The 21,610-nt window shown below is 46.2% G+C and overlaps 2 protein-coding genes across 4 annotated transcripts in view; one reads left to right on the top strand and one right to left on the bottom strand.

The window, feature by feature from the left end:
- PACC1 (proton activated chloride channel 1) overlaps positions 1-9,536 on the top strand; it is a 36,787-nt gene extending 27,251 nt beyond the window's left edge. For 2 of the 3 annotated variants that reach the window (XM_044916366.1, XM_021682543.1), the window contains 4 exons: positions 4,146-4,288; positions 5,191-5,335; positions 7,420-7,527; positions 9,204-9,536. In XM_044916366.1, coding sequence (XP_044772301.1) covers positions 4,146-4,288; positions 5,191-5,335; positions 7,420-7,527; positions 9,204-9,365 — 558 coding nt within the window. In that variant the 3' untranslated portion in view covers positions 9,366-9,536. Of the gene's footprint in view, positions 1-4,145; positions 4,289-5,190; positions 5,336-7,419; positions 7,532-9,203 lie in introns of those variants that run through there. The other variant, XM_044916367.1, reaches the window with a different exon arrangement.
- A 2,745-nt stretch (positions 9,537-12,281) lies between these two features.
- The window catches only part of PPP2R5A (protein phosphatase 2 regulatory subunit B'alpha), a 72,065-nt gene continuing 62,736 nt past the window's right edge, over positions 12,282-21,610 (bottom strand). The window contains exons 9-13 of the mRNA XM_021682750.2: positions 16,178-16,228; positions 15,574-15,693; positions 15,366-15,493; positions 14,581-14,682; positions 12,282-13,018 (exon numbers count right to left, since the gene is read on the bottom strand). Coding sequence (XP_021538425.1) covers positions 12,886-13,018; positions 14,581-14,682; positions 15,366-15,493; positions 15,574-15,693; positions 16,178-16,228 — 534 coding nt within the window. The 3' untranslated portion in view covers positions 12,282-12,885. The remainder of the gene's footprint in view (positions 13,019-14,580; positions 14,683-15,365; positions 15,494-15,573; positions 15,694-16,177; positions 16,229-21,610) is intronic.

The following is a 21,610-nucleotide window of genomic DNA, read 5'->3' as shown; positions in this document are numbered from 1 at the left end:
GATTTGAAGGCAGGGAAGGAATTTTATATTTATTTACATCTTCTCTTTTGCACCCTGTGTCCTCGTTTCAGAGAGGATTGCACGGGGCTGAGGACAGGTTTTCCGGTAGAGACGGCAGCATGCTTTGTCTGTGTCTGTGCACAGTTCCGGTAGCTGGGAGTGTCTGGGGGGGCAGGTGCCTCCCCCCCGGCCCCCGGAGCGGCGGGAGGCGAGCTGTGGACGGGGCATGGCGGGAGGAGGAGAGCTCCCGTGGCTCCTCGCGGTGGGTCGAAGGTGGAGGGTCCCGCCGGGATGGTTCTGTTCACATTTATTCTAGGCTTCCTCCTAAGATCCGGCAGAAACTATAAAGTTTCCATGACAGCCCCACAAACCCAGAACAGGTATCACCAGTGGACGAGACAATTTGAACTGGTGTAAACCACAGATTGGGTCAGGTGGACCGAGCAAACAGACCAGAGAAAGCCCACACCCTGAAACAGGCGCAGGAGAGGCTTGGGGGAGGGGAAAGCCTTCCTTCCGGCTCCCAGCTCCCCATTGGCAGGCTCAGAGGGCGGGGCAGCGGTCGGGGCAGTGGTCGGGACAGTCATCACGGGACAGTCATCACAGGACTGCCGGTTGCCGGTTGGCGGGACCTGCTGTGCCCCCTGCCCTCCCAGGGTGCGCAGAGCCGCTGGGCATAGCGTTTGCTTCTGGGTAAGAACATTCTCTGCGGAGGCTCAGAGGAGGTTCCCTGCTTGGGTGCTGGGGCAGCAGAGGGAAACGGAGCAGAACTTGAGCCTGGGCCTCCATGGCGGAGCGGGGTGACAGGTACCGGAGAGGAATCTCTTCCCAGGAGAGAAATCCACCAAGTACCCGGCCAACTGGCATTGCCTGCCCACGGCCATGGAGCGTCAGCCCCGGCGAGCGCCGGCCGTGGGAGAACCCGGTGGGGGGGGCACCCGCACCCCAGACCTGTGCTCGTCACCCTGGCCTGACCTTCAGAAGTGGGAATGGAGAATTAAGGCCCATTAGACATTGATGGGAACCAACAGCATAGAAGAGGACTAAGAGGAGCAAACAGAATGGACTCGACAGAATAAGGAAACGGATGCTAATCGAAATGAAAAGGAACGTTAATTTTTAGAAACGTTAAGGAAGAGCAGACGGGGTGTCGGGGTGGCCGGACCCTGGCGCCCCGACTGAGCGGCGCCGCCCGGGAGCCCCTCGCGCTCCTTCCCACACCTGACGGTGCCGGTTGCACTTAGGCAGTAGTTACGTGATTTAAATATGACGAACACCCATGAAATCGGGGCACACAAGAGGGGTGTCGGCACAGAAACTACGTTGAAGGCCTTTACCGCCTGCAGCCCTGGGTGATGCTTAGTCTTCTCCAGCGGTTCGGGATGTGGCTCCTTGCGGTCCAGCCGTGAACTGGGAGGGGTCTGGCCTCTCTGGACGCCAGGCCCCCCACCCAAGCAGCAAGGGGCGGTGAGGCGGCAGGGGGCGGCGGGGGCGGGGATCGACAGGGAAGCACAGGAGAGCTCCCGTGTGGAAGGGGGGCCTTGGTGAGCACACGGCAGCTGGGGGGCGCCAGTGAGGCCCGCTGGGGGCGGCCTGTGGTGCCTGTGCAGGCCCCGAGGGAGCTCCTTGGTCAGAGGCATCTGTGCGCTCCGTTAGCCCCCTGGCTGATTCGGCCTTGGTGGAGGTCCTCTGTGGCTGTGCCTGGAGTGGACATCGGAAAATATGCCCCCACTTCCCCACACCCCTGCCGCCGAGGCCTTGGAGGTTGGCTTGTCATCTGGCTCCCGCCCCCGCCCCCTTTGTTTGCAGCGCGCCGTCTGGGAAATGGGTGGGCTTCCGGCTGTTTGCATCTTGGCCAGTCTGTGTGCAAGCGGCCCACCGGGGGCCTCCTCTGACCTGCTTCGTCAGACTTCCGGTTCTCGTGTTTCCTAGGCTCCCTCGTGCCCTCAGTGCAGTGCACTTTTACCACAGTTAGGGCCACCGCCGTCCCAGCCTGTAGGACCCGTTCCGTTCCTCACTGCCTGCCGTGTCCGCGGGGTCCAAATGGTAAGGCCTTGACCCCTTTCGGTTTGTTCCCGGAGCATTTCAGTTCCAGAAAGTAGCTTGTGTGTTGGGCAGAGACTAGGCCGAGCTGCTGGGCAAAAACACCCCAGACAGACACGGTGGCCGAGACCAGAGAGAAGTCTGGAGCCAGTCGGGTGTGCGGGCGGGGGGGCGCCGGGGGCGGTGAGCGATGGCTTCTGTCCGCCGCTCCGCCATCCGCAGGGCAGGCTCTTGGGCCTCGTGGGCAGCCCTGGCTCGCCTTGCCGGGCACGTGCGGACTCGCCTGAGTCACTTCTGTGCGCGTTCCAGGAACTTCATCATGTGACGAGGCCAGAACGGAGGCCCCAGCAGGGCGGCCGTGCCCCGGAAATCCGGGATTGGGGTAGCGGTTCTGGTTCTCCAGGAGGAAGTGGATGGTGGGGACAGTTAGCTTTCTCTGCCGCCCCTCGACGTGTCACGGAAAGGTTGAGATTACAATGGACAGAGATCTCTCGGGAAAATGCAACAAGAGGCAGGCGTGAGGGGCGGCTTCGCATCAGTCGAACTGGAATACCAGGTGCAAAGGGCTCCGAGAGGGTTGGTTAATACGGATAAAAAAGAAATATAGGACTCTCCACTAAGATATAACAGTCAGAAATCTGTATATGCAAAACAGCGTTCCACTCGTATATTTTAGGCAAAGCCCGTTAGAAATAAAAAATACCCGTTGCCTTAAAGGGTGACTAAATTTGTACTTTTCTCCCTCACGTTCACAGATCAAACAGATGCAAAGGAGTAAGGATAAGAATTGAACAGCACAATTCATAAATTAAGAGTGAGCGTGTGTAACACTTTGTGCTTGACGGTGCTCACTCTTCAAATGTCTGTAGAGCATTGATCAAAGTTATTGATGTAAAGGTTTTTTTTCCCCCAAGTTAATCTATAAATCCAGTGTCATCAGTTAAAAGTCCCAGTTGATTTTTTTCATGGAATTTAACAATCTGGTTTTTAAAAAGTCTTCTTAGAAGAGTGCCTGTACAACGATCAACCCGCCGGGTTTGGGGACGGGGAGCAGCGCCGCAGACCTGCCCGGACAGATGGCAGAACAGTGTAAACCTGGGGCTCAAACCTGCGTCTGTCCCTATTTCATACCAGATACAAAACTGAAAGCCAGGCATATGAAGTGTCTGAATGTAAAAACGTTTAAAGAGTGTTATAAAATATAGGAGAGGGGCCCCTGGGTGACTCAGTCGGTTAAGCATCTGACTCTTGATTTCGGTTCAGGTCACGATCTCAGGGTCGTGACATCAAGCCCCGCATCAGGTTGTGGGCTCAATGGGGGGGTCTGCTTGGGATTCTGTCTTTCCCTCTGTCTCTGCCCCTCCTCCCCCTGCCCCCCCCCACCGTGCGTGCTCTCATGCTCGAACTCTATTTCTAAAAAAACAAAAAAGAAAAATATAGACCGTTGATGTAATTTTGGTTTTCCTTGGCAAGAAAACCCAGAGCCATAAAGAAAAAGATTTATAGATATCACTGTATTAAATTTAAAGCTTCATGTAACAAATGACATTAGAAAGAAAGTTGATGGAAAAGTGACAGACTGGAAGAAAACATTTGTACATGTAATGGATGTAAGCTAGCATCCTTTTTATTAATTAAGTAGAGCAAGCACGCATCAGCAGGGGGAGGGGCAGAGGCAGAGGGAGAGAATCTCAAGCGGAGTCAGGGAGCCTGACTCATGCTCGATCTCATGACTCCGAGGGACCCCGTGGCAGGTCTGAGATCGTGACCTGAGCCAATGTCAAGAGTCAGACGCCCAGCGGACTGAACCATCCAGGCGCCCCACTAGCGTCCCTTCTCAGAGGGCTCCCCTGGCGCAGGCCACCACCGAGAAAAGTGGACGGAGGACAGTTGCTCTCAGCTCTGGTCCGGCTAGTATCCAGAGGGCCGCCCCGCGGGGCTGAGCAGGGGCGAGCACAGACAGCAGCGGGAGTGGCCTGTGGTCATCTGGGGTCCGCCGGGTGAGGGGCTTTCCAGTCACAGTGTCTCGGGAGTGGGGTGTGGTCAGGAGCATAGCAGCCGCGGCTCCTCCAGGGCTGATTGTGGCCTTTGTGTCTCTGCAGAAATCCGCCCTGATTGTGCAGGGGCCCCGCGAGGTGAAGAAGCGGGAGCTGGTGTTCCTCCAGTTCCGCCTGAATGAGAGTAGCGAGGACTTCAGTGCCATCGATTACCTCCTCTTCTCGTCTTTCCAGGAGTTCCTGCACAGGTGGCCTTTCAAGTCTGCAGCGGGCGGGCCCATCCCGGGGCGGGGGCGGGCACTGCCCAGGGGACTGACCTGGAGCTCAGTGGCTCGGGGACCTGCCTTCACAAAGCGCAGCAGGTCTGGTGTGGGGCGCGTTCGGACTCGCAGGCTGAGGGTCTTGGTCCCGTCACGGCCGGGACCTTGTGTGCCACCCGAGTCGCGGGCCAGGTCTCCCCTGCGGTGTCAGCCCTCAGTGTGTGTTTGCCATGTGTGTTTAATATGGGGATGAAAGTTCCCATCTGCCCGGGGGGGGGGGGGGGGGGCGTAGGCGGGGGACCCGCCAGCCCCTCTCTGGGGCCCGGAGTGCTTGTTGGCACTGTGAGCGTTTTCTTCACGTGCCCAAACCAGCGTGACCCCGGCCTCCAGGTCGCGCAGAGCCCGGGGCCCTGTTGAAGAGAAGTGGGGTGGCAGTCACCACGGAGGAGAGGGCGCTCCCCTGCCTGAGGCCGTGGGCCACCTTCCCCTGCTCACATACCCCTGCCTCCGTCCTTCCGTTTTGGAGCTTGGAGCCTTGGCCGTGGTGTCTTCCGCCCCATCTGTCCCCCTGACCTCCCCACACAGAGCCACAGGTGTCCCGTGCGGTGATGTCCACCTCATTGGGCCTCCCAGGAGGAGGCTGGCGGGCGCACCTGCATTCCTGGGGCCAGTGCTCTGGGAGCAGGTGGGAAGGAGGAGGGACTCCCCCACAGGGGGTCACCTCGCGGTGGGTGACAACTCTCCCTGTGTCTGCAAACCCAGATCAGAGCTTGGAAAGGAAGCAGGAAGTGGGCAGCATCCTGGCGGTGCCAGCCAAGAACCCGGCTCCACGTGGGGGCTGGGGTTTGAGTCTGGCCGAGGTTGAGTCCTGCTGTTCTCTGCCTTCCAAGCCCAGACAGGGTGGGCTTCATGCAGGCCTGCGAGAGCGCCTATTCCAGCTGGAAGTTCTCCGGGGGCTTCCGCACGTGGGTCAAGATGTCCCTGGTGAAGACGAAGGAAGAGGACGGGCGGGAGGCGGTGGAGTTCCGGCAGGAGGTAGGTGGCACTGGCTTCGAGGTCTGCCGCTGGCCACCTCCAGCCTCGACTCAGGGGTGGAGAGCAGCTTTGTGGAAGAGATGACCTCTGGGCGGTCTTCGGAGTGGGAAGGGACCCCGTGGCAGGGGGGATTCGTGTTCCCCAGGCCCTTCCCTGGGCCACTGTCAGTCCTCAGCAAACACATGGGCCAAGTAGAGCAGGTGACTGGCCCCTCACAGCCCGGGTGCTTGGCCCTCGGAGGCTGCCGGCCGCATGGAAGACGGGTGATTTGCAGGGGGAGGCTAGGTCCAGTGGCCTCTGAAGGTTGTACACGTGAGGATCCGTTGGGATGCGGCGGGGGAGGGGATACTAGCTTTCTTCTTGTATTAATTTCTTTATCATCCTTTTTCTATTTCTGAATATTTTGAAAGGTGTGTCACATTAGAACAGTAATAATAACGTCACATCACTTCTGAAAAAGTCATGTATATGTTGGGTATATGCTCAAAACATGATCCTAACGGGCAGTGCGATTGAAACCTTTCCACCCCCTGGCCTGGAGCCCCGGGATGCGCCAGGGGTTTCTAGCCACAGTCCCGGCGGTAGATGGGAGAGGCCCCGGGGAAGAGGCCTGGCAGTGGGGATGGAGGGAGAGGGCATCTTGGTTGCCGCAGCAGGGCTGTTTTTGTCAGTTGCCACTGAAAGCAAGGCCGCACCCCTACCTTTGGGACTTCCACCTTGGCCGTGGCCGCACCCCTGCCCACATCCACACTCGGAGCCAGCCATCCTGTGTATCAGTGGCTGGGTGCCTGCTGAGGCAGCGAGGAGACGGGTCTGTTCTAGAAACCTCTGTTCCTCCCTGGAGATGTTTCACTGGGCTGGACTTCACTTCGAGGGGCAGCATCGGGAAGGGTCTGGGTTGGAGTAGAAGGACCGACTCCATCGATGCGGCAGTCACTGGCCAGAAGCCAAGGCCCCTTCCCTGCCCCTGGGTCCTCAGACCACTCCAGATTAGAGACCTTTGGGAAGGGCTTGAAGCCGGTTTTCTTCAAGAGGACAGGCTTTTTTCCTGCCCTGGGATGTGGAAACTCCCCTGGCAATGGGTCCTTGAAGTAGTCTCGTTTGTCAGATAACTGTCACGTTCTGGATTTTTACTGCACGCTTTTCTCCAAGAACCCCAGGACCTTCCTCATCTGGCCCCACAGCGGCTGAGAAAAGGAGACTCGATACGTGCACCTTGCAGTTAGGTGCAGCCTCCCGGCTCCCCCGCAGCTCCCCTGTGACCGGAACGCAAAGGGGCCGAAGGCCCAGCGAACCTATGCATTTTAGAATGTTTGTGCCATTCGGTATTGTCTAAACTGGAAGTGTTTTGGTGGGTGACGCGAACTCTTTTGCACAAAGTTTAAAAGTTTTTTATAGAGTGTTTTAAAGTTTAAAATCCTTAAGGTCTATATTATCTCCTTTGATCCTGACCACCCCTCAGTGGCGTCGGCACTTTGCCAGCTGTGTGGCAAGGGGCTAAGTGAGGCTCAGCTCAGGGCTGGACACGGCCCTTCGGCTGCACCTGGGCTTCTGCCCCTGGAACCTGTTTGCTCTCCGTGACACCAGGCAGAGTTTCTAGTAATTGATAACCAGATCTTACCAAGCACGCCTACTAAATATTTACAGGGAATGCTCAGCTGGGTGGGTCTGTGAGGTTGAACTTTGTCCCTATAGACCTGAAGGTTGAAATACTCTGCTTCTAAGATCAAGTATTTTGAAGTTTGAGGTTTCTGTGGCTTCTGATTATGCCTTAACATGATACTCTGAGTATGGTTTAATCATGAGTCCAGATACATAATGACAGTTTTGGTGATTCTCCAGAATACCAACTCTACATCCCAGATCCTATTCATTTCCCCAAAGAGCTGGAAAGCAGGGTAAAGTCTTGGCTCTGGTACAAGTTTCAGGATGTCGTTTATGAGATTTCTGCCTTTTTCCATCCAGAAGATGGTATGAAGAAACTGAGGTCCAAGATCCCCTAACTACCCTCTCCTTTCCTGCGACCCAGGCTAGGGAGGGGCACAGAGGTGGTGGTAATACTGCTTTCTCTCCTCTGTACCTAGACCAGCGTGGTTAACTACATTGACCAGAGGCCCGCCGCCGAGAAAAGTGCTCAGTTGTTTTTTGTGGTCTTTGAATGGAAAGATCCTTTCATCCAGAAAGTCCAAGATGTGAGTATTACTTCAGGTTACAAGAGCAGACTCCCTGCGCTGAGGTATTTTGACTCATCCTTGCAGGCTGTCCTTGTCTCCTTTCATGGCACAAATTAGTTTGTCATTTCTGACATTCATGTCCTGTGTTAGTTGTGTTTCATTGGCCTTGCCATCACTAGACAGTTGGCCTTGTGAAGTGGGGACTTCATCTTTTGTTCACCATCGTTTATCTGCCGTCTGGCAGAGTGCTCAGTACAGAGTACTTGCTTGGTAGTGATGTTAAGTGAATGAGCAGAGTAGAAAGCATGGATCGCATTGAGCTAATGTCTAGATGACGGCTATTGGAAGCCGTTCTTTTTTCATGGGTCTCTGTTGGATAATCCTTATTTGTTGTCAGAGCAGAAAGGTACAAATAAAAATTAACAGTGTGTCAATTGATGGCGGGTTCTCAGCCTCAGTCTGGGAGGGGGTTGGGGAAGAATGATGGGACGGCTTTGCTAAAGGAACATTCCAGGGAGACACCATCCACCAGAGCCAGGCCTCAATCTAATAGTGATTGGCATTTAGATAATCCCATAATCCCAAAGTGTCCTGAAGTCGTGGCTTCGGGGAAGCACCTTCCGTGGCCGAGACCCAGACGTAGAGGGTCCCTGTGACACGAGCTGCTCCATAACCCCCCCCATCCCCCCCTCGGGGAGGGAGGTGTGGACCGGCAGGGCCATGTGCACGGGGGCGCGTGCAGTGTGCTGAATCCGGGTTCCAGGTGGAAGAATGGACGCCTTCAGCTTGACACGTAAAAGTGCGTGATGAGACATTTTCCACTTAGGCTGTTACTCAGTAGGTGCCCATCGGGCCGGGGAAAGGCCACGCTCGAAAGAGGCCTGCTTTTCTCGAGTGGTCACTCAGCTGCTTCGCAGCCCCGAACGGCGGCGCAGGTGTAACTGTTTTGTGTCTGCGAGCCCTGAGGCTCCAGTTGGCCACGGTCAACCTGCCAAACTGACCTCCCATGCTGGGGACTCAGAAACCAGGGCTGAGATCGCCTCGGCTTAGAAGCGTTTAACATTTAGCGAGAGCTGTGAAGGGACTCGTTGCAGACAGTAAGTAGCTGCCAGAGGGCTTTGTGGGGTAAAGGTCTCTGCCGAAGTCGAGAGGGTTTTGGCCCCCGAGGAGCCGTGCAGGGTCAGTGCACTTGGGTAGCAGGAGAGCAGCGCAGGCATCAGAGGGCACAGCCTGGAGGCAGGAGTCCGGGGCGCGAGACCGTCACTGGACCGGGTGGAGGACAAGTTTGCGTCACTGAGAGATGGGAAGAAGACAAGAGGCACTGACCTGATGCAGTGGGTACAGTTTTGGGGGAAATTTGCCTCAAAGCAAGTTCCCTTACTGTGGTTGAGGGCAGAAATTTAAGCTTCAGTACTGAATATCTAATTTGTGCAAGAGCTTTTTTAAGAAACTTTTTTTTTTTCCCCAGGATCCGTTTATGGTAGGAAGGGATTAGTATTTTTCTTCTCAAACTTGAGCTCTGCACCTTCAAGGTGTAGTTGGAACAAAGTATAGTCATGGCAGTTTTAGGAGCCGGGTATTTTTCTTGTCACTCCCATAATTTGGGGTAGGAGGCTCTTGACAATAATGCTGATACGACCTAGGAATCAGAGTTGAAGCACACTGAGAAGCTTGTGTTTGTTGCTGTTTTCCAGATAATCACCGCCAATCCTTGGAACACAATCGCCCTCCTCTGTGGGGCCTTCTTGGCGTTGTTTAAAGCAGCAGAGTTTGCCAAACTGAGTGTGAAATGGATGATCAAAATTAGGAAGAGATACCTTAAAAAAAGAGGTCAGGCAGCAAACCACATAAGCTGAGGTGGCCTCGTGGTGTTTGTAGAACTGCCCCCGGTGATGGAAGTTCTCGTCACTTCTGTTTTGGTACACGGAGCAACCGGTGGCCCTGTGCTCACTTGAAACGAGCCTCGCTGCGAACAGCAGCCTGCCAGACCGCAGCTTCGACCCTGGCCCCAAAAGAGGATGTTTAGAGCCTAATGGAACAGAGCCAGTGGATAACCTAAAACCTATTTAAGTATTTAAATTATTAACGAACATTTTTGGACATATGAATAGGGATTGTGGAAGATGGAATTAGATATGTATCAGGTTTTCTGAAGGTTTGTGAAGCTGCCTTTCTTATTTGGTTTGGTGTATAGTTAAGCTCTAACAGGATAATTAAGGGTCTACATTTCACCTTAGTCTGCCCCCCACCCCACCCCACCCCACCCCAGGTTTTTTAAGTGGACAGAAGAGAGCGTGATTTTCTTTCCCCCAAATCCTGACGATGCAGATGTGCAGGTTATGCGTTGAAGCCTCTGCACCCTGTACCCAAAGGCAGAATCCCTTATGTCTTCGGCATCATCTGCCAGTTACGTTATCTGGCCTCTGACATGCTCTCTCATTTGTTAAATTTTAAAATGGGACTTTTTTAAAGCTACTAAAAACTAGTGCTAAGCTTTCCTGTGGATTGACTAGCCACCTACCTGTCTGGTTAGAATATTTGTTGATGCAGGTGTAAGAGTGCAAAGTGATTAACCTGCAGAAGCACTGGGACATGTACAGAGGAGGTGCCTACTCGGTGTATTTTGATGATTTTATTAACAGGTAAATAAAAGTTAGGTTAATGCAAAAGGAGTCCGTGTGCCAGTATGAATATCTGCTAAATTGGTAGACACCAGTACACTTTCATTCTGTGACCTCCAAATAAGTGGCCACGTGAGCTTGGACTCCCAAGATGGATGGATCTGGACTCCCGAGGGACGTCATGACTGCGTCCAAGGAAGGGTAGGTGGCCCAGTAAGAGTGACAGAGCTACTCTGTCCTCCGTGTTCTGTTCCTGTCCTACCTACCAAAGCACCCATCTGAGAAAGGGGCACTCAGTGTGACCCTCAAAGCCTTCAGCCTAGCTTTTGACAGAGATGAGTACTCAGTATTTTTTACACAGTAGTAATGGGGTGATTTAAGGTTATGAAAATTGTCTCCTGAGTTTCAAATTATTTACATGCCCTTTGCTTCCAAAGAGGACTTGGTAACACTTCCTGCATTTTATAACCTGGCTTTAGGTAATTTAAAGAGGAAAAACTCAAATGTACAAAGTGGGGCATTCTTATCTCATGTCTAACTTAGCAAGACACTGTTACTTGAATTACTAAAGATAAACTTGTGCAAAGAAATATTCCCTGGTACTCTGCTATGCCACAGAAGCATGCACATTCAAACGTGAGCCTAGATCTTGTCTTTCTGTAAAGTCTTTTTGGTAAGGCAAATGCAAAGCCAGGCGTAGCTTAACCTTAACAATACTGGAAAACGCGTGTCTGTGTGTGTGTTAAAATCTCTCTGAAGATGACACACCACTTTAGTATTAACTATCTAATAAAATTTGCTCATATAAACATACTAAAGATGACACACCACTTTAGTATTAACTATCTAATAAAATTTGCTCATATAAACATACTAAAACTGCATTTCCTGTATTGTGGAAAGTTGAGAGACATCTTACATGTGCTTTAAAATAAGTAGTTAGGAAGTGAGCATTTTTAAGCTTGTCAAAAAAACTTTACAGCTGCAGCCTGCCCAAATCCACTGTGGCTGTTCAGCGAAAGAAATATATAAACCTTCCACTACCAGACAGTTAGACCTCACCTTTACTTTCTGGAAAGGTAGGGCTGGCCTTTCAGTCTGTGTTCTGTAGTAGGATCACCCTTGCCTTCCTGTGCTGCCCCCAGCTGTCAGTAACACTGGCTGGCCTTGGGTTAGTGTGGAGGTTTTGGCAAAAGCATGTTGATCTGGGTGGCCGGGGTAAGGTGGCTATTTGAGACACTAAAATATGAGCCATGTACCGAAAGGAAGAGTTTCTCCTGGGGCCGCAGCGAGTGAAAGGAGTTGCTTTTACAGTGACCTAGGAATCGTGTGCAGGACCCAGGCTAGAGTTCCTCATGAATGCAAAAGAGTGGGAAGTTTACAATAATGTCTAATTTCTGACTCTGCCATAATTTCTCTGGACCTCACCCAGGGAAGTGTTTATTATAGATTTTGAGATTTTTAATTCCAACTGACATTTAAGATAATTTGAACCTATTCTCTGAACACAGACATGAAGGAAGATGAAAGGACATCCTGAAACTTGGAATTTTATACAGGTATTCTGTAAAACAGATGTACTCTGGTAAGTGGCTGCAGCGGTCATGTATGGCTTTATGAATATAAGGGAGAGCAGGCTGCGTCTGGACGCCTCAGCTTAGAGCTGGAAAAAGCAAACACAACATAGGCCAAATACAAACATAGACTTTATTAAATGCTGCTCAATCCCCCAATGAAGATCTTTCATTACAAAACAGTTTTCCACGCAACTGCAAGAGATTGGAATGGTACTCATAACAAAAGATGTGAGAAATACTTGACCAAGTGAAAACATACAAGACCTCTCTCTACAGTCAAAAACTACAGGGGAAGCCTACTGCATTTCCTTTAAATAAAGCCAGGCAGTGACAGTGAGCGTTCTGTGTCACCACATTGTGGGACTCAAAGCCTCCTTCCCTGGGTCAGGAGGGACTGGAGGAAGGGCAGGTTGTGAGGACTGGAAAGGTCCTGCCTTCAGCCTTTGGGAGGAAGAGGAGGAATGAACTGAGAGGCGGGCTCAGTGTTCACCTGCGCTGCCTCTATGAATCTGGGCTCATCGCTCTGGGGAGTTGCAGATGAGAGGGGGATATTCATGAGGAGCAAAATGAAGAATTTGGTTTACTTTCCCAGCTTTTATTTATATTTTGTGCTTTAAAAAGTCTGGAGATTTAAGTTTCTGCTCAAATTCCAGAGTGCAGTAAATACCTCTAATGAAGGAAGGCTTAGGGCAGGTAACTCCCCCCATCATATTTCTGGGAGCAACAAAGGGAAGAGTAAGGATTACACCTTAGTTTTATTTTAGGAAATGTTCTTTTTCCCAGGATGTAACTAAGGTCTGCAGCAATGTGAAAAGCACATTATAAAAGAGAAAAATATACAGAGCAGACTACTATATCTATGTGCAACACAATCAAAAAAAAAATTCAAGTCATAATTCTTACCACTCCCATAATTATCTCACTCATATCATAGAGGATAAAGTTCATTCATTTCTGTGAAACTTTAGAAGTGACACAATAAATCCATGATTAGACAAAGGTTACAATATACTGTGTCCATGATACAGCACAGGGCTATGTTTAGTCCATATTTTTCATTTACAGTTGCCAGAAAAAAAGTTGGCCTTTTAATTATACTGAGAGGTTTGTTTCATAATTTTTACATATTTCAAAAAAGTGTACAAAACTGCCTATCCAACAGAGGCGGTGGGCTTTTTTTATTCATCACTTGTATTGCTGAGAATACTATGCATGTTGTAAGCACTGTTCTGCTTTTCCAGAGCTTTCTTTAGCTTTAGCTCCTCTAATTTTTTCCATAATTCTTCACGTTCCAATTCCTTCTTTTTCTCTCTGTAGATAAACCAAAATTTTTGTAGTCAGAAACCTCTAATTTAGAGCCTGAAGAAACTTGCTGTTTGGCAGTGTGCTGGGGAACATACTGTTCACCCACATTTCACTTCAATCCCTTTACTAAAGCATTTGAGGCCAATTACCTGGAGCACCTAATTATTCTGTGTCACTCTCCTGAGTGATTACTGCCCCTGTGCATCTCCCGTACCAACTCAAAGATACTCCTTACTTTCCCCTACATATTCCCACATCCACGACTGCTACTGTCATTTGTGCTTTATTACATTCACTCTCTCACCTAACCCTCTTACAGCCAGGAGGGCTGTGATGGTCGTCCTCTTATGGAGACTGAAGGGTGGCTATGAGGTCAGCCTGGAGCCACTTCCGGGTGGAATCATCTTTCTAGCCACTAACTAGTTTGTATCTTTGATGTCAAATGAAAACTGAAGTTTGAAAAGGAAAAAAAAATTCAAAATATTTTTTGTTTCAACCATTTAATTTCAATTCTAAGGAAAACGCTTCTGAATAACTTGGACGAAACTGTTCTGAAGGACTGTATGAATGTCCTTCAGATGTTTTTGCAGATATGATGATTATTCTTAGTCATGTGAAATATACAAGTTTCATGTGATCCTAATTACCTTTCTTGCTTCCTAAGGTTTAAACTATGTACCTAATTTCTTTTCCTGCCTGAAAGGTGCTATTTTTTTTTTTTTTTAAAGAGTTATTCATGGGCTAGGATGGCCCTGAAGAAGAGCTACTATCCTTGTTCTATTTGCCACAAGAAAATCCTGATTAGGAATTTATAGTCAAAAGAGATCAGCTTTTCCAAACAATAGGTGATAAACTTTTTAGAAGTAAATGGTAGTTATTACCCTCAAAAGATGGGTTGGCTCAAGTAGAATGGTTACTGCCTGCCTGATGTTTGAAATAAATGAGAAGAAAGTGATTTTTAGAAGATTATTTTATATATGAAGTTCTCCAAAAGAGGTGATCACTTACGCGGTTTTGTAAATGTTGCTATATGCTACCATCTCTAAAATATTTACTGTCGCAAGGAACAAAATATTAATAGTACTGAGCCAGAGGCATACCCATTATGTGAGCTCCCTCTGACCAAAAAAGAACTATGCTGAACTTTAAGCTACCACTTTGTTAAAATGGGCAACTTAAAACTACCAAACTGTTGTGCAAAGAGCAGCTAAAGAGTAAAGCTCACTATGGAAGCCCATCTGGACAAACGATTTTCATAAATACATAGATCAAATTGTATAAATTTGGCATAAATTGTATTTCATGATGCAGATGCTACCAGACCAATGAAGTCTCAGGCTCAGAATGAGATAAACAGGATTTATAATCCACATTAGAACTGTCATCTAACCAACCAGGAGGGGAAGTTTTCTATTTGGAAATGAGTTTGAGCATTACAACTTGAAAGTCTCTAATGTAACTGACTTAAACATTATAATTTTAACTTAGGCAAGATACCTTATTGGACTGAATCACATTCAACTAACCTAAAATATATCAATAACTTGGTAATTAAAAATACCACATACCTTTGTCTTTCAGCTTTGTATGAGCTAGTAAGGTCATCGAAGAGCTTGCCATTCATTTCCATTAGGGTTTTCAGCACATTGTATACCAGTGCTACAATGGTCCTAAAATGAAAATAAGCAGTGTTGGGTCACAGGAAATGTAACATTATCATCCCTAAATGGTGGCTGATTCACTTAATCCACTTTAGAGATGATAAAGTGCAAGAGGTTTAATAGTTTGCTCAAGGTCACATAGACAGTGGTGACAGAGATGATTCAAAATTCACATCTGTCTTCTATCATGCTTAAATTCTTAAAACGTTAGTTACCTTCATGTCTGCTCCACAGTCTACTGTCTCAAGCTAACAGTATTAAAAGATGAGAAAGAGCTACCTACCGTAACTTGTAAGAAAAACAGAAAGTAGGATAAGGATGTTACTGAGGTTAGAATACATGCACAATCTGAACATTGCTAACGTGACCTTAAGCACTTCAGGTTCTCCCTGGGAGAGTGCTAACCCGTAGAGGTTTGTGCATCCTCTGCAGATGTTGGGTTGGTCTCCCCAATGGGTTTGACCACACAGTTGTGCAGAATGTCACACTAGATAGTCCTCCCTTCAGGAAGATTTGTAATTTTAAATTGAAACTAAGAGCTTTATAAAACTGTACCAAGTACACAAAAGAATAGAACTGTGATGTTAACCTTGGAATAAGCTCCAAATCTCTCTAGGTTTCATGTATGAGTTAGATCGAAGGACAAAAAGCACAAACACAAGAATAACACAATCAACATAAAAGACACTTACGGATTCCAGTGTTCTTTGGAGATTTTGTACAAACTGCCAAACATAATTGGCAGAATTTTATCAATGTTCTCCTCAATCAAACTAAGAATGTATTCATTATTCCAGAAGTACAATGCCCTTTCTGCAACCTAAGAAGACATTTAGAAATGTCAAAACTAGAAGAGAAAAAAGAAATAGTATAAAAATGGCTTTACTGGAAATATCATACCTGAAAATGAGAACTGGATACACACTTGGATATCTGCTTAAAAAGGGGCTCTTCAATTTTTTTGAACTGTGTGGGTTCAATGACATCTAAGATTTCTTCAATTTCTCCTAAAAACATCACCTAGGTTAAAAAAATTTTCTTTTAAGAGACATAACATAAATTATACGGTGTTAACATAGAAAACTATAAATGAGAAGGTTAACTGACAAATTACACAGTGGGCAAAATTAAGGTCTTGATTGTATATACATTTTACTATAATGTTCAGCTATCCCACCAAGTCTCTCTCAATCCCCAAAAGACCACTTCTTGCTCAGCAGCAGTGACAATACAGCCAGCCCAAAGAAGAATTTTTTTTTTTTTTAAGGATTTTATTTGACAGAAGGGGTTTGAGGGAGCAGCAGAGGGAGAGAAGCAGGCTCCTTGCTGAACAGGCAGCCCGTTGCGGGGCTCGATCCCAGAACCCTGGGATCATGACCTGGGCCCAAGGCAGGTGCTTAACCAACTGAGCCACCCAGGAGCCCCAAGAAGCATGGTTTATAATAAAGCCCTAAGATTAAGAAATTTTAATAAAGTTGTACTGTTTTTTTTGAACAAAACCTACCTCTTTCTGACTGCATGTTTTTGGCCAAAATTTCAGCAACCCTCTGATCACCTGCAAAAAAGGAAAAGTTTAGCACAAATTAAGCAATGAAGTTTGTTAACCCCAGGAAATTTTTAGTAATTGTGATTATATCAATATTCATTCTGAGGTAGATCAGTATTTAATATTCAAGTGTATCCCCAGATTTTCTGCTCAGCTTTATACTTTTATAATAATCCAACAAATATTTATTACCTTTGTACCAGATACTATTCTAGAAGCTAGGAACACAGTGATGAACAAGACAGATGAGATCCCTGATTTTCCATTAAACATAGAAGTAATTTTATTTATTTTTTATTAAAGATTTATTTATTTGAGAGAGAGAGAATGAGAAAGAGAGCACATGAGAGGGGGTGGGGTCTGAGGGAGAAGCAGACTGCCTGCCGAGCAGGGAGCCCGATGCAGGACTCGATCCCGGGACTCCAGGATCATGACCCGAGCCGAAGGCAGTCGCTTAACCAACTGAGCCACCCAGGCGCCCAACATAGAAGTAATTTTAATAGTCAGTGCTACTTAAGAAAATAAAGGAAAATATAATGACTGGGTGGGGTGAGGGAGGGAAGTTATTTTAGGGAGAAACTAAGGAACGAAGAATTCCTGTTACTTAAAACCATTTGAAGCATGAGAAATTCCCGCTTTATTTCATAGCTAGCACCATCTTGATAACCAAAATACAAGGAAGTGATCATGAATTTAAGTGAACACAGTTGCAAAAGTTTGTATTAAACTGAATGTTAACAGTGTATTAACAGAACACTACTACTTGCCCCCTTACGCCTTATTCCAGAAATTCGAGTTCAAGTCATTAGTTTTTAAGTTAAAAGGGAAAACTATATGATCATCTCAAAAGATTCTGAACAGTTATTTGATATGTTTGACTGATTATATATTCTGATAAAAATTAGTAAGCTAGAATGAAGAGAATTTCTCAGAAACCATCAGCAATCATCTTACATAATGATTTCTTCAAAATACGCTGCAAACCATCAGGGCCTGGTACTTTTGTGGAAATACATTTTTGTTAAAAAATTGGAACTCTTAATTTTTTTTTAAAAAAGATTTTATGTGACAGAGTGCGCACAAGCAGGCGGAGTGTCAGGGAGAGGGAGAAGCAGGCTCCCTGCTCAGAAGGGAGCCCAACGCAGGGCTCGATCCCAGGACCTTGGGATCATGACCTGAGCTGAAGGTAGATGCTTAACCAACAGCCACCCAGGCGCCCGAGAAATATATCTTTGATAGCCTTTTAGGTTATTTTATAGTTGTAGTCCAGTTATATTTTATAGCCTGGTTTAGTAATAAACCCTCATTCAAATTAAAATTGGGAAGAACATTGTTCTGGAGACAATCCAGTAAGTTAAAAAGGATCTGATGAATAATCTCGGACAGGAATACCAGAATTATACTTATTTAAGTATGTAAAAGTATATAATGATTATATACCCCCTAATTAAAAAAAAAACTGAAAAATTACTAAACTGAGTAGGAAAGTTCAATATGTGGCCAGATAAATATATAAAAATCAATACCTTTATAAAACAAAGTGTCAGTAATAATAAAAGATGTGTTTCATAACAAAAACTAATGTACATAAATAAAATTTGCAAGAAATGTTTACTGATCATGAAACACTTCAAATACAAGATTCAGTATCATACATTTTTCCTACATTTAATGTAATTTCAATCAAATACCAACTAAACAACTTTCTGAAACTAAAAACATTTATTCTAAAATCCATAAATGTAAGCAAATAACCAAGAATTTTTTTGTGGGGGTAGGGGGAGAATTAATGGAGTGGAACCCCCATTACTGATAACAGTAACTAAAACAAGATGATAGCACAGAAACTGACAAAAAGATATGAAATAGGGATGCTTCGCTGGCTCAGTAAGAGCATGTGACTCTTGATCTTGGGGTCATGAGTTCAGCCCCACGTTGGGTAGAAAGCTTAAAGAAAACACGGGAGGTATGAAATAGAGGAGTATCTACACTCGTGTAAATGGGGTTTAGTATGACAATGGTAGCATTTCAGTTCCATGGGAAATAGATGAATTAGCCAATTAAAGTGGTGGTACTTGGACTGTTGTCTCACCATTTAGAAAGAAAAAATTGTGGCTCTGTTGATAGCCAGACTCCTAAAATGATCTTCCATGATCCTTACCTTCCTGAATTCACAGACTTGTGTAATCCAATCCCCACAAGTTGGGCTGGCCTAGTAACTTGCTTCTAACCAACAGAATGCGGCCAAAGGGACAGAATATCACTCCCATAAGTTACAAGAGATTGTGACTTACAGCTTACTAGCAGACTCTAGAGCCTTCTTGTCTTGCAAACTTTGATAAAGCAAGCTGATATGCTGGAGAGGCCCACATGACAAGGAACTGAGGGTGGCCTCTAACCAAGAGCCAGCTATGAATTTGAGGCCCTCAGTCCAACATCACTTGAGGAACTGAATTCTGCCAATACCCACATGGACTCAGAAGCAGATCCTTCCTCATTTAATCCTTTCTATGAGACCCCAGCCTGGGCCAACACCTTGACTGCAGCCTTGGAAGAGACCTTAAAGCAGAGGACCCAGCTACGTAATGCCTGGATTCGTGCTTCACAGAAACAATGAAATAATAAATGTTTTTGTTTTAAGCCACTAAGTTTTGTGATAATTTGTTAGACAGCAATAGAAACTAATACGTTTTTTACCCTTGTCACATACAAATTTCAATTTCAAATGGTGTAATGAGTTAAATGATGGCCCCCCAAAAGGTATGTCTATGTCCTCATCTCTAGAATCTATGAATGTGATTTATTTGGAAAATGAGCCTTTGCAAATATAATTAGTTAAGGATCTCAAGATGAGATCATCCTGGATTATCCGGTTAGGCCCTAAATCCAGTGACATGTCCTTATAAAAGACACACACAGGACAGACAGAAGCAGCAGCAGTATGAGATTGCAGCCATGCCACAAGCTGAGGAACACCTGGAGACACCAGAAACTGGAAGACGCAAGGAATGGCATCTCCCCTAGAGGATCTGGAGGGAGTGCAGCCCTGCTGCACTTTTGGACTTCTGACCTTCAGAACTCTGAGAGAATAAATTTCTGTTATTTTAAGCCACCAAGTTTGTGGTAATTCACCATGGCAGCCCTAGGAAACTTACTGATGGAATAAAGTTTTTATAGGTAAAAACTAAATCCATAAAATAACTAGGATACTGGAGAATATTGGGGTGCCAGGGTGGCTTAGTTGGTTAAGCGTCAGACTCTTATTTTGGATCAGGTCATGATCTCAGGGTTTGAGATCAAGCACCACATAGGGCTCTGTGATGGGTGTGGAGCCTGCTTATTAAGATTCTCTCCCTCTGTCCCTCCACCTCCCCCCACTCCCGCACCCCCAACACTCTCAAAAGATTTTTCTTAGCATGACATCAAGGCCAAAAAAACCATGATGATGAATAGATTCCACTACATAATTTATTATTATTATTTAAAGATTTATTTATTTGAGAGAGAGAGAGAGAGTGCATGAGAGGGGGAGGGTTAGAGGAAGAAGCAGGCTCCTCGCCGAGCAGGGAGCCCGATGCGGGACTCGATCCAGGGACTCCAGGATCATGACCTGAGCCGAAGGCAGTCGCTTAACCAACTGAGCCACCCAGGTGCCCTGTTATTTTTTTTAGTTCTTTAGGGTAAAAATTAAAAACTATATTCAAACTTAGAAACTCCAAATGGATAAAAACTATTTGCAAACTATTAACAGGAAAATGATTAAAAGTAGGCAAATGACCCAAAAATGTAAATGACCAATAACTATATAAAAGGATGGCTTAATCCTCGTAGTAATAATAAAAAAAGCATATTAAAATAATATTTCATACCAGGTGCCTGGGTGGCTCAGTCAGTTAAATGTCTGACTTTGACTCAGGACATGATCTCAGGATCCTGGGATCCAGCTCCAAGTGAGGCTTCCTGCTCAGTGGGGAGTCTCCTTTTCCCCCTCTCTCTCCCTCTGCCTCTTCCTCCACTCATGCTCTCTCTCTCCAATAAATATAAAGTCTTTAAAAAATAATATTTCAGGGGCACATGGGTGGCTCATCTGGTTAAGCATCTGCCTTCAGCTCAGGTCATGATCCCAGAATCCAGGAATCGAGCCCCGCATGGGGCTCCCTGCTCAGCAGGGAGCCTGCTTCTCCCTCTCCCTGCTGCTCCCCCTGCTTGTGCTCTCTCTCACTATCGAATAAATAAAATCTTTTTAAAAAATTTAAAAAATAGTATTTCATACCTATTTGACTAGCAAATTAAAGCTTAATTTTCAGCTTTGGCGAGGGTGAGGGAAAAGGCATCTTCAGACTCTGGACTGAAATATTAAATTGTTGAAACATTTTGGAAGGCAACTTGGAATATGTTAAAATTTCCATGTACTCTTTGACCTACCCACATGGTTTTAATTTTAATGATTTTAAACATTTATATACATGGGACACCTGGCTGGCTCAGTTGATAAGAGATGCAACTCTTAATCTCGGGGTCATGAGTTTGAGCCCCACACTGGGTGTAGAGATTACCTAAAAATTTTTTTAAATTAAATACTTAAAAAAAGTCATATACAGTAAAAAAAAATTTTTTTTTGGTGTGCTGTCCTGAGGGCTTTTATACACACATAGGTTTTGATTTTGTTACCAACACCACAGACAGGACACAGAAAAATTCCAACACCCTAAACATCCCCTCAACCAGCAACATGTTTCAACTACTCATGTGCCCATTAACTGAAGATTAAATGTGTTATGGAATCTGATGTTACCAGTGAAAACAATGAAACAGATTAATGTGGAAAGACAGCCACATTATACTGAGAAGTGAAAAAACCTGGTCAGCACTGTCCCACTGTTTAACCTAGAAAAAATTTCTAGGAATATGTTCACCAAAGATGGTTATTTTTTAGGGAACAAGATTTTAAGGAATTTCCTCCAACTTGTGCTTTATGATTTTGTATTGTGTGAACCAAATTAATACACGTTATTTTCATAAACGGAAGTAACAATAAAGTCATTTCCATTTTAGAAAAATAATTTTAATTGAAGATATAGGTACACAAATAATGTAATAAACTAGCCAAAGCTCTGACTTATTTATAATTTGTAGGAAGCTTTGATATGAATACCAGGTTTCTAGAGAATGAGTATGAAGGCTCAAACCCAAGTATCATGACCATAATTTGGGTGCTGAATGGCCTATGGTAGAAACTGCAAGATCTATGTATCTACAAATCTTTATGAATTGAAAAATATTTTCCTTTGTCACCTTGGACATTTACCTTCCTACCTCATCCTGTTTCTATTTCCATTAACTCAGCTCACATAAGACAGACATCTAGCCATGATCCCCCTCTCCAATCTA

Source organism: Neomonachus schauinslandi, chromosome 6 (genome assembly GCF_002201575.2).
Source record: "Neomonachus schauinslandi chromosome 6, ASM220157v2, whole genome shotgun sequence".
Taxonomy (NCBI): Eukaryota; Metazoa; Chordata; class Mammalia; order Carnivora; family Phocidae; genus Neomonachus; species Neomonachus schauinslandi.
Note: the sequence above shows the minus strand (reverse complement) of the source record. Positions and strands in the feature narration are given on the sequence as shown.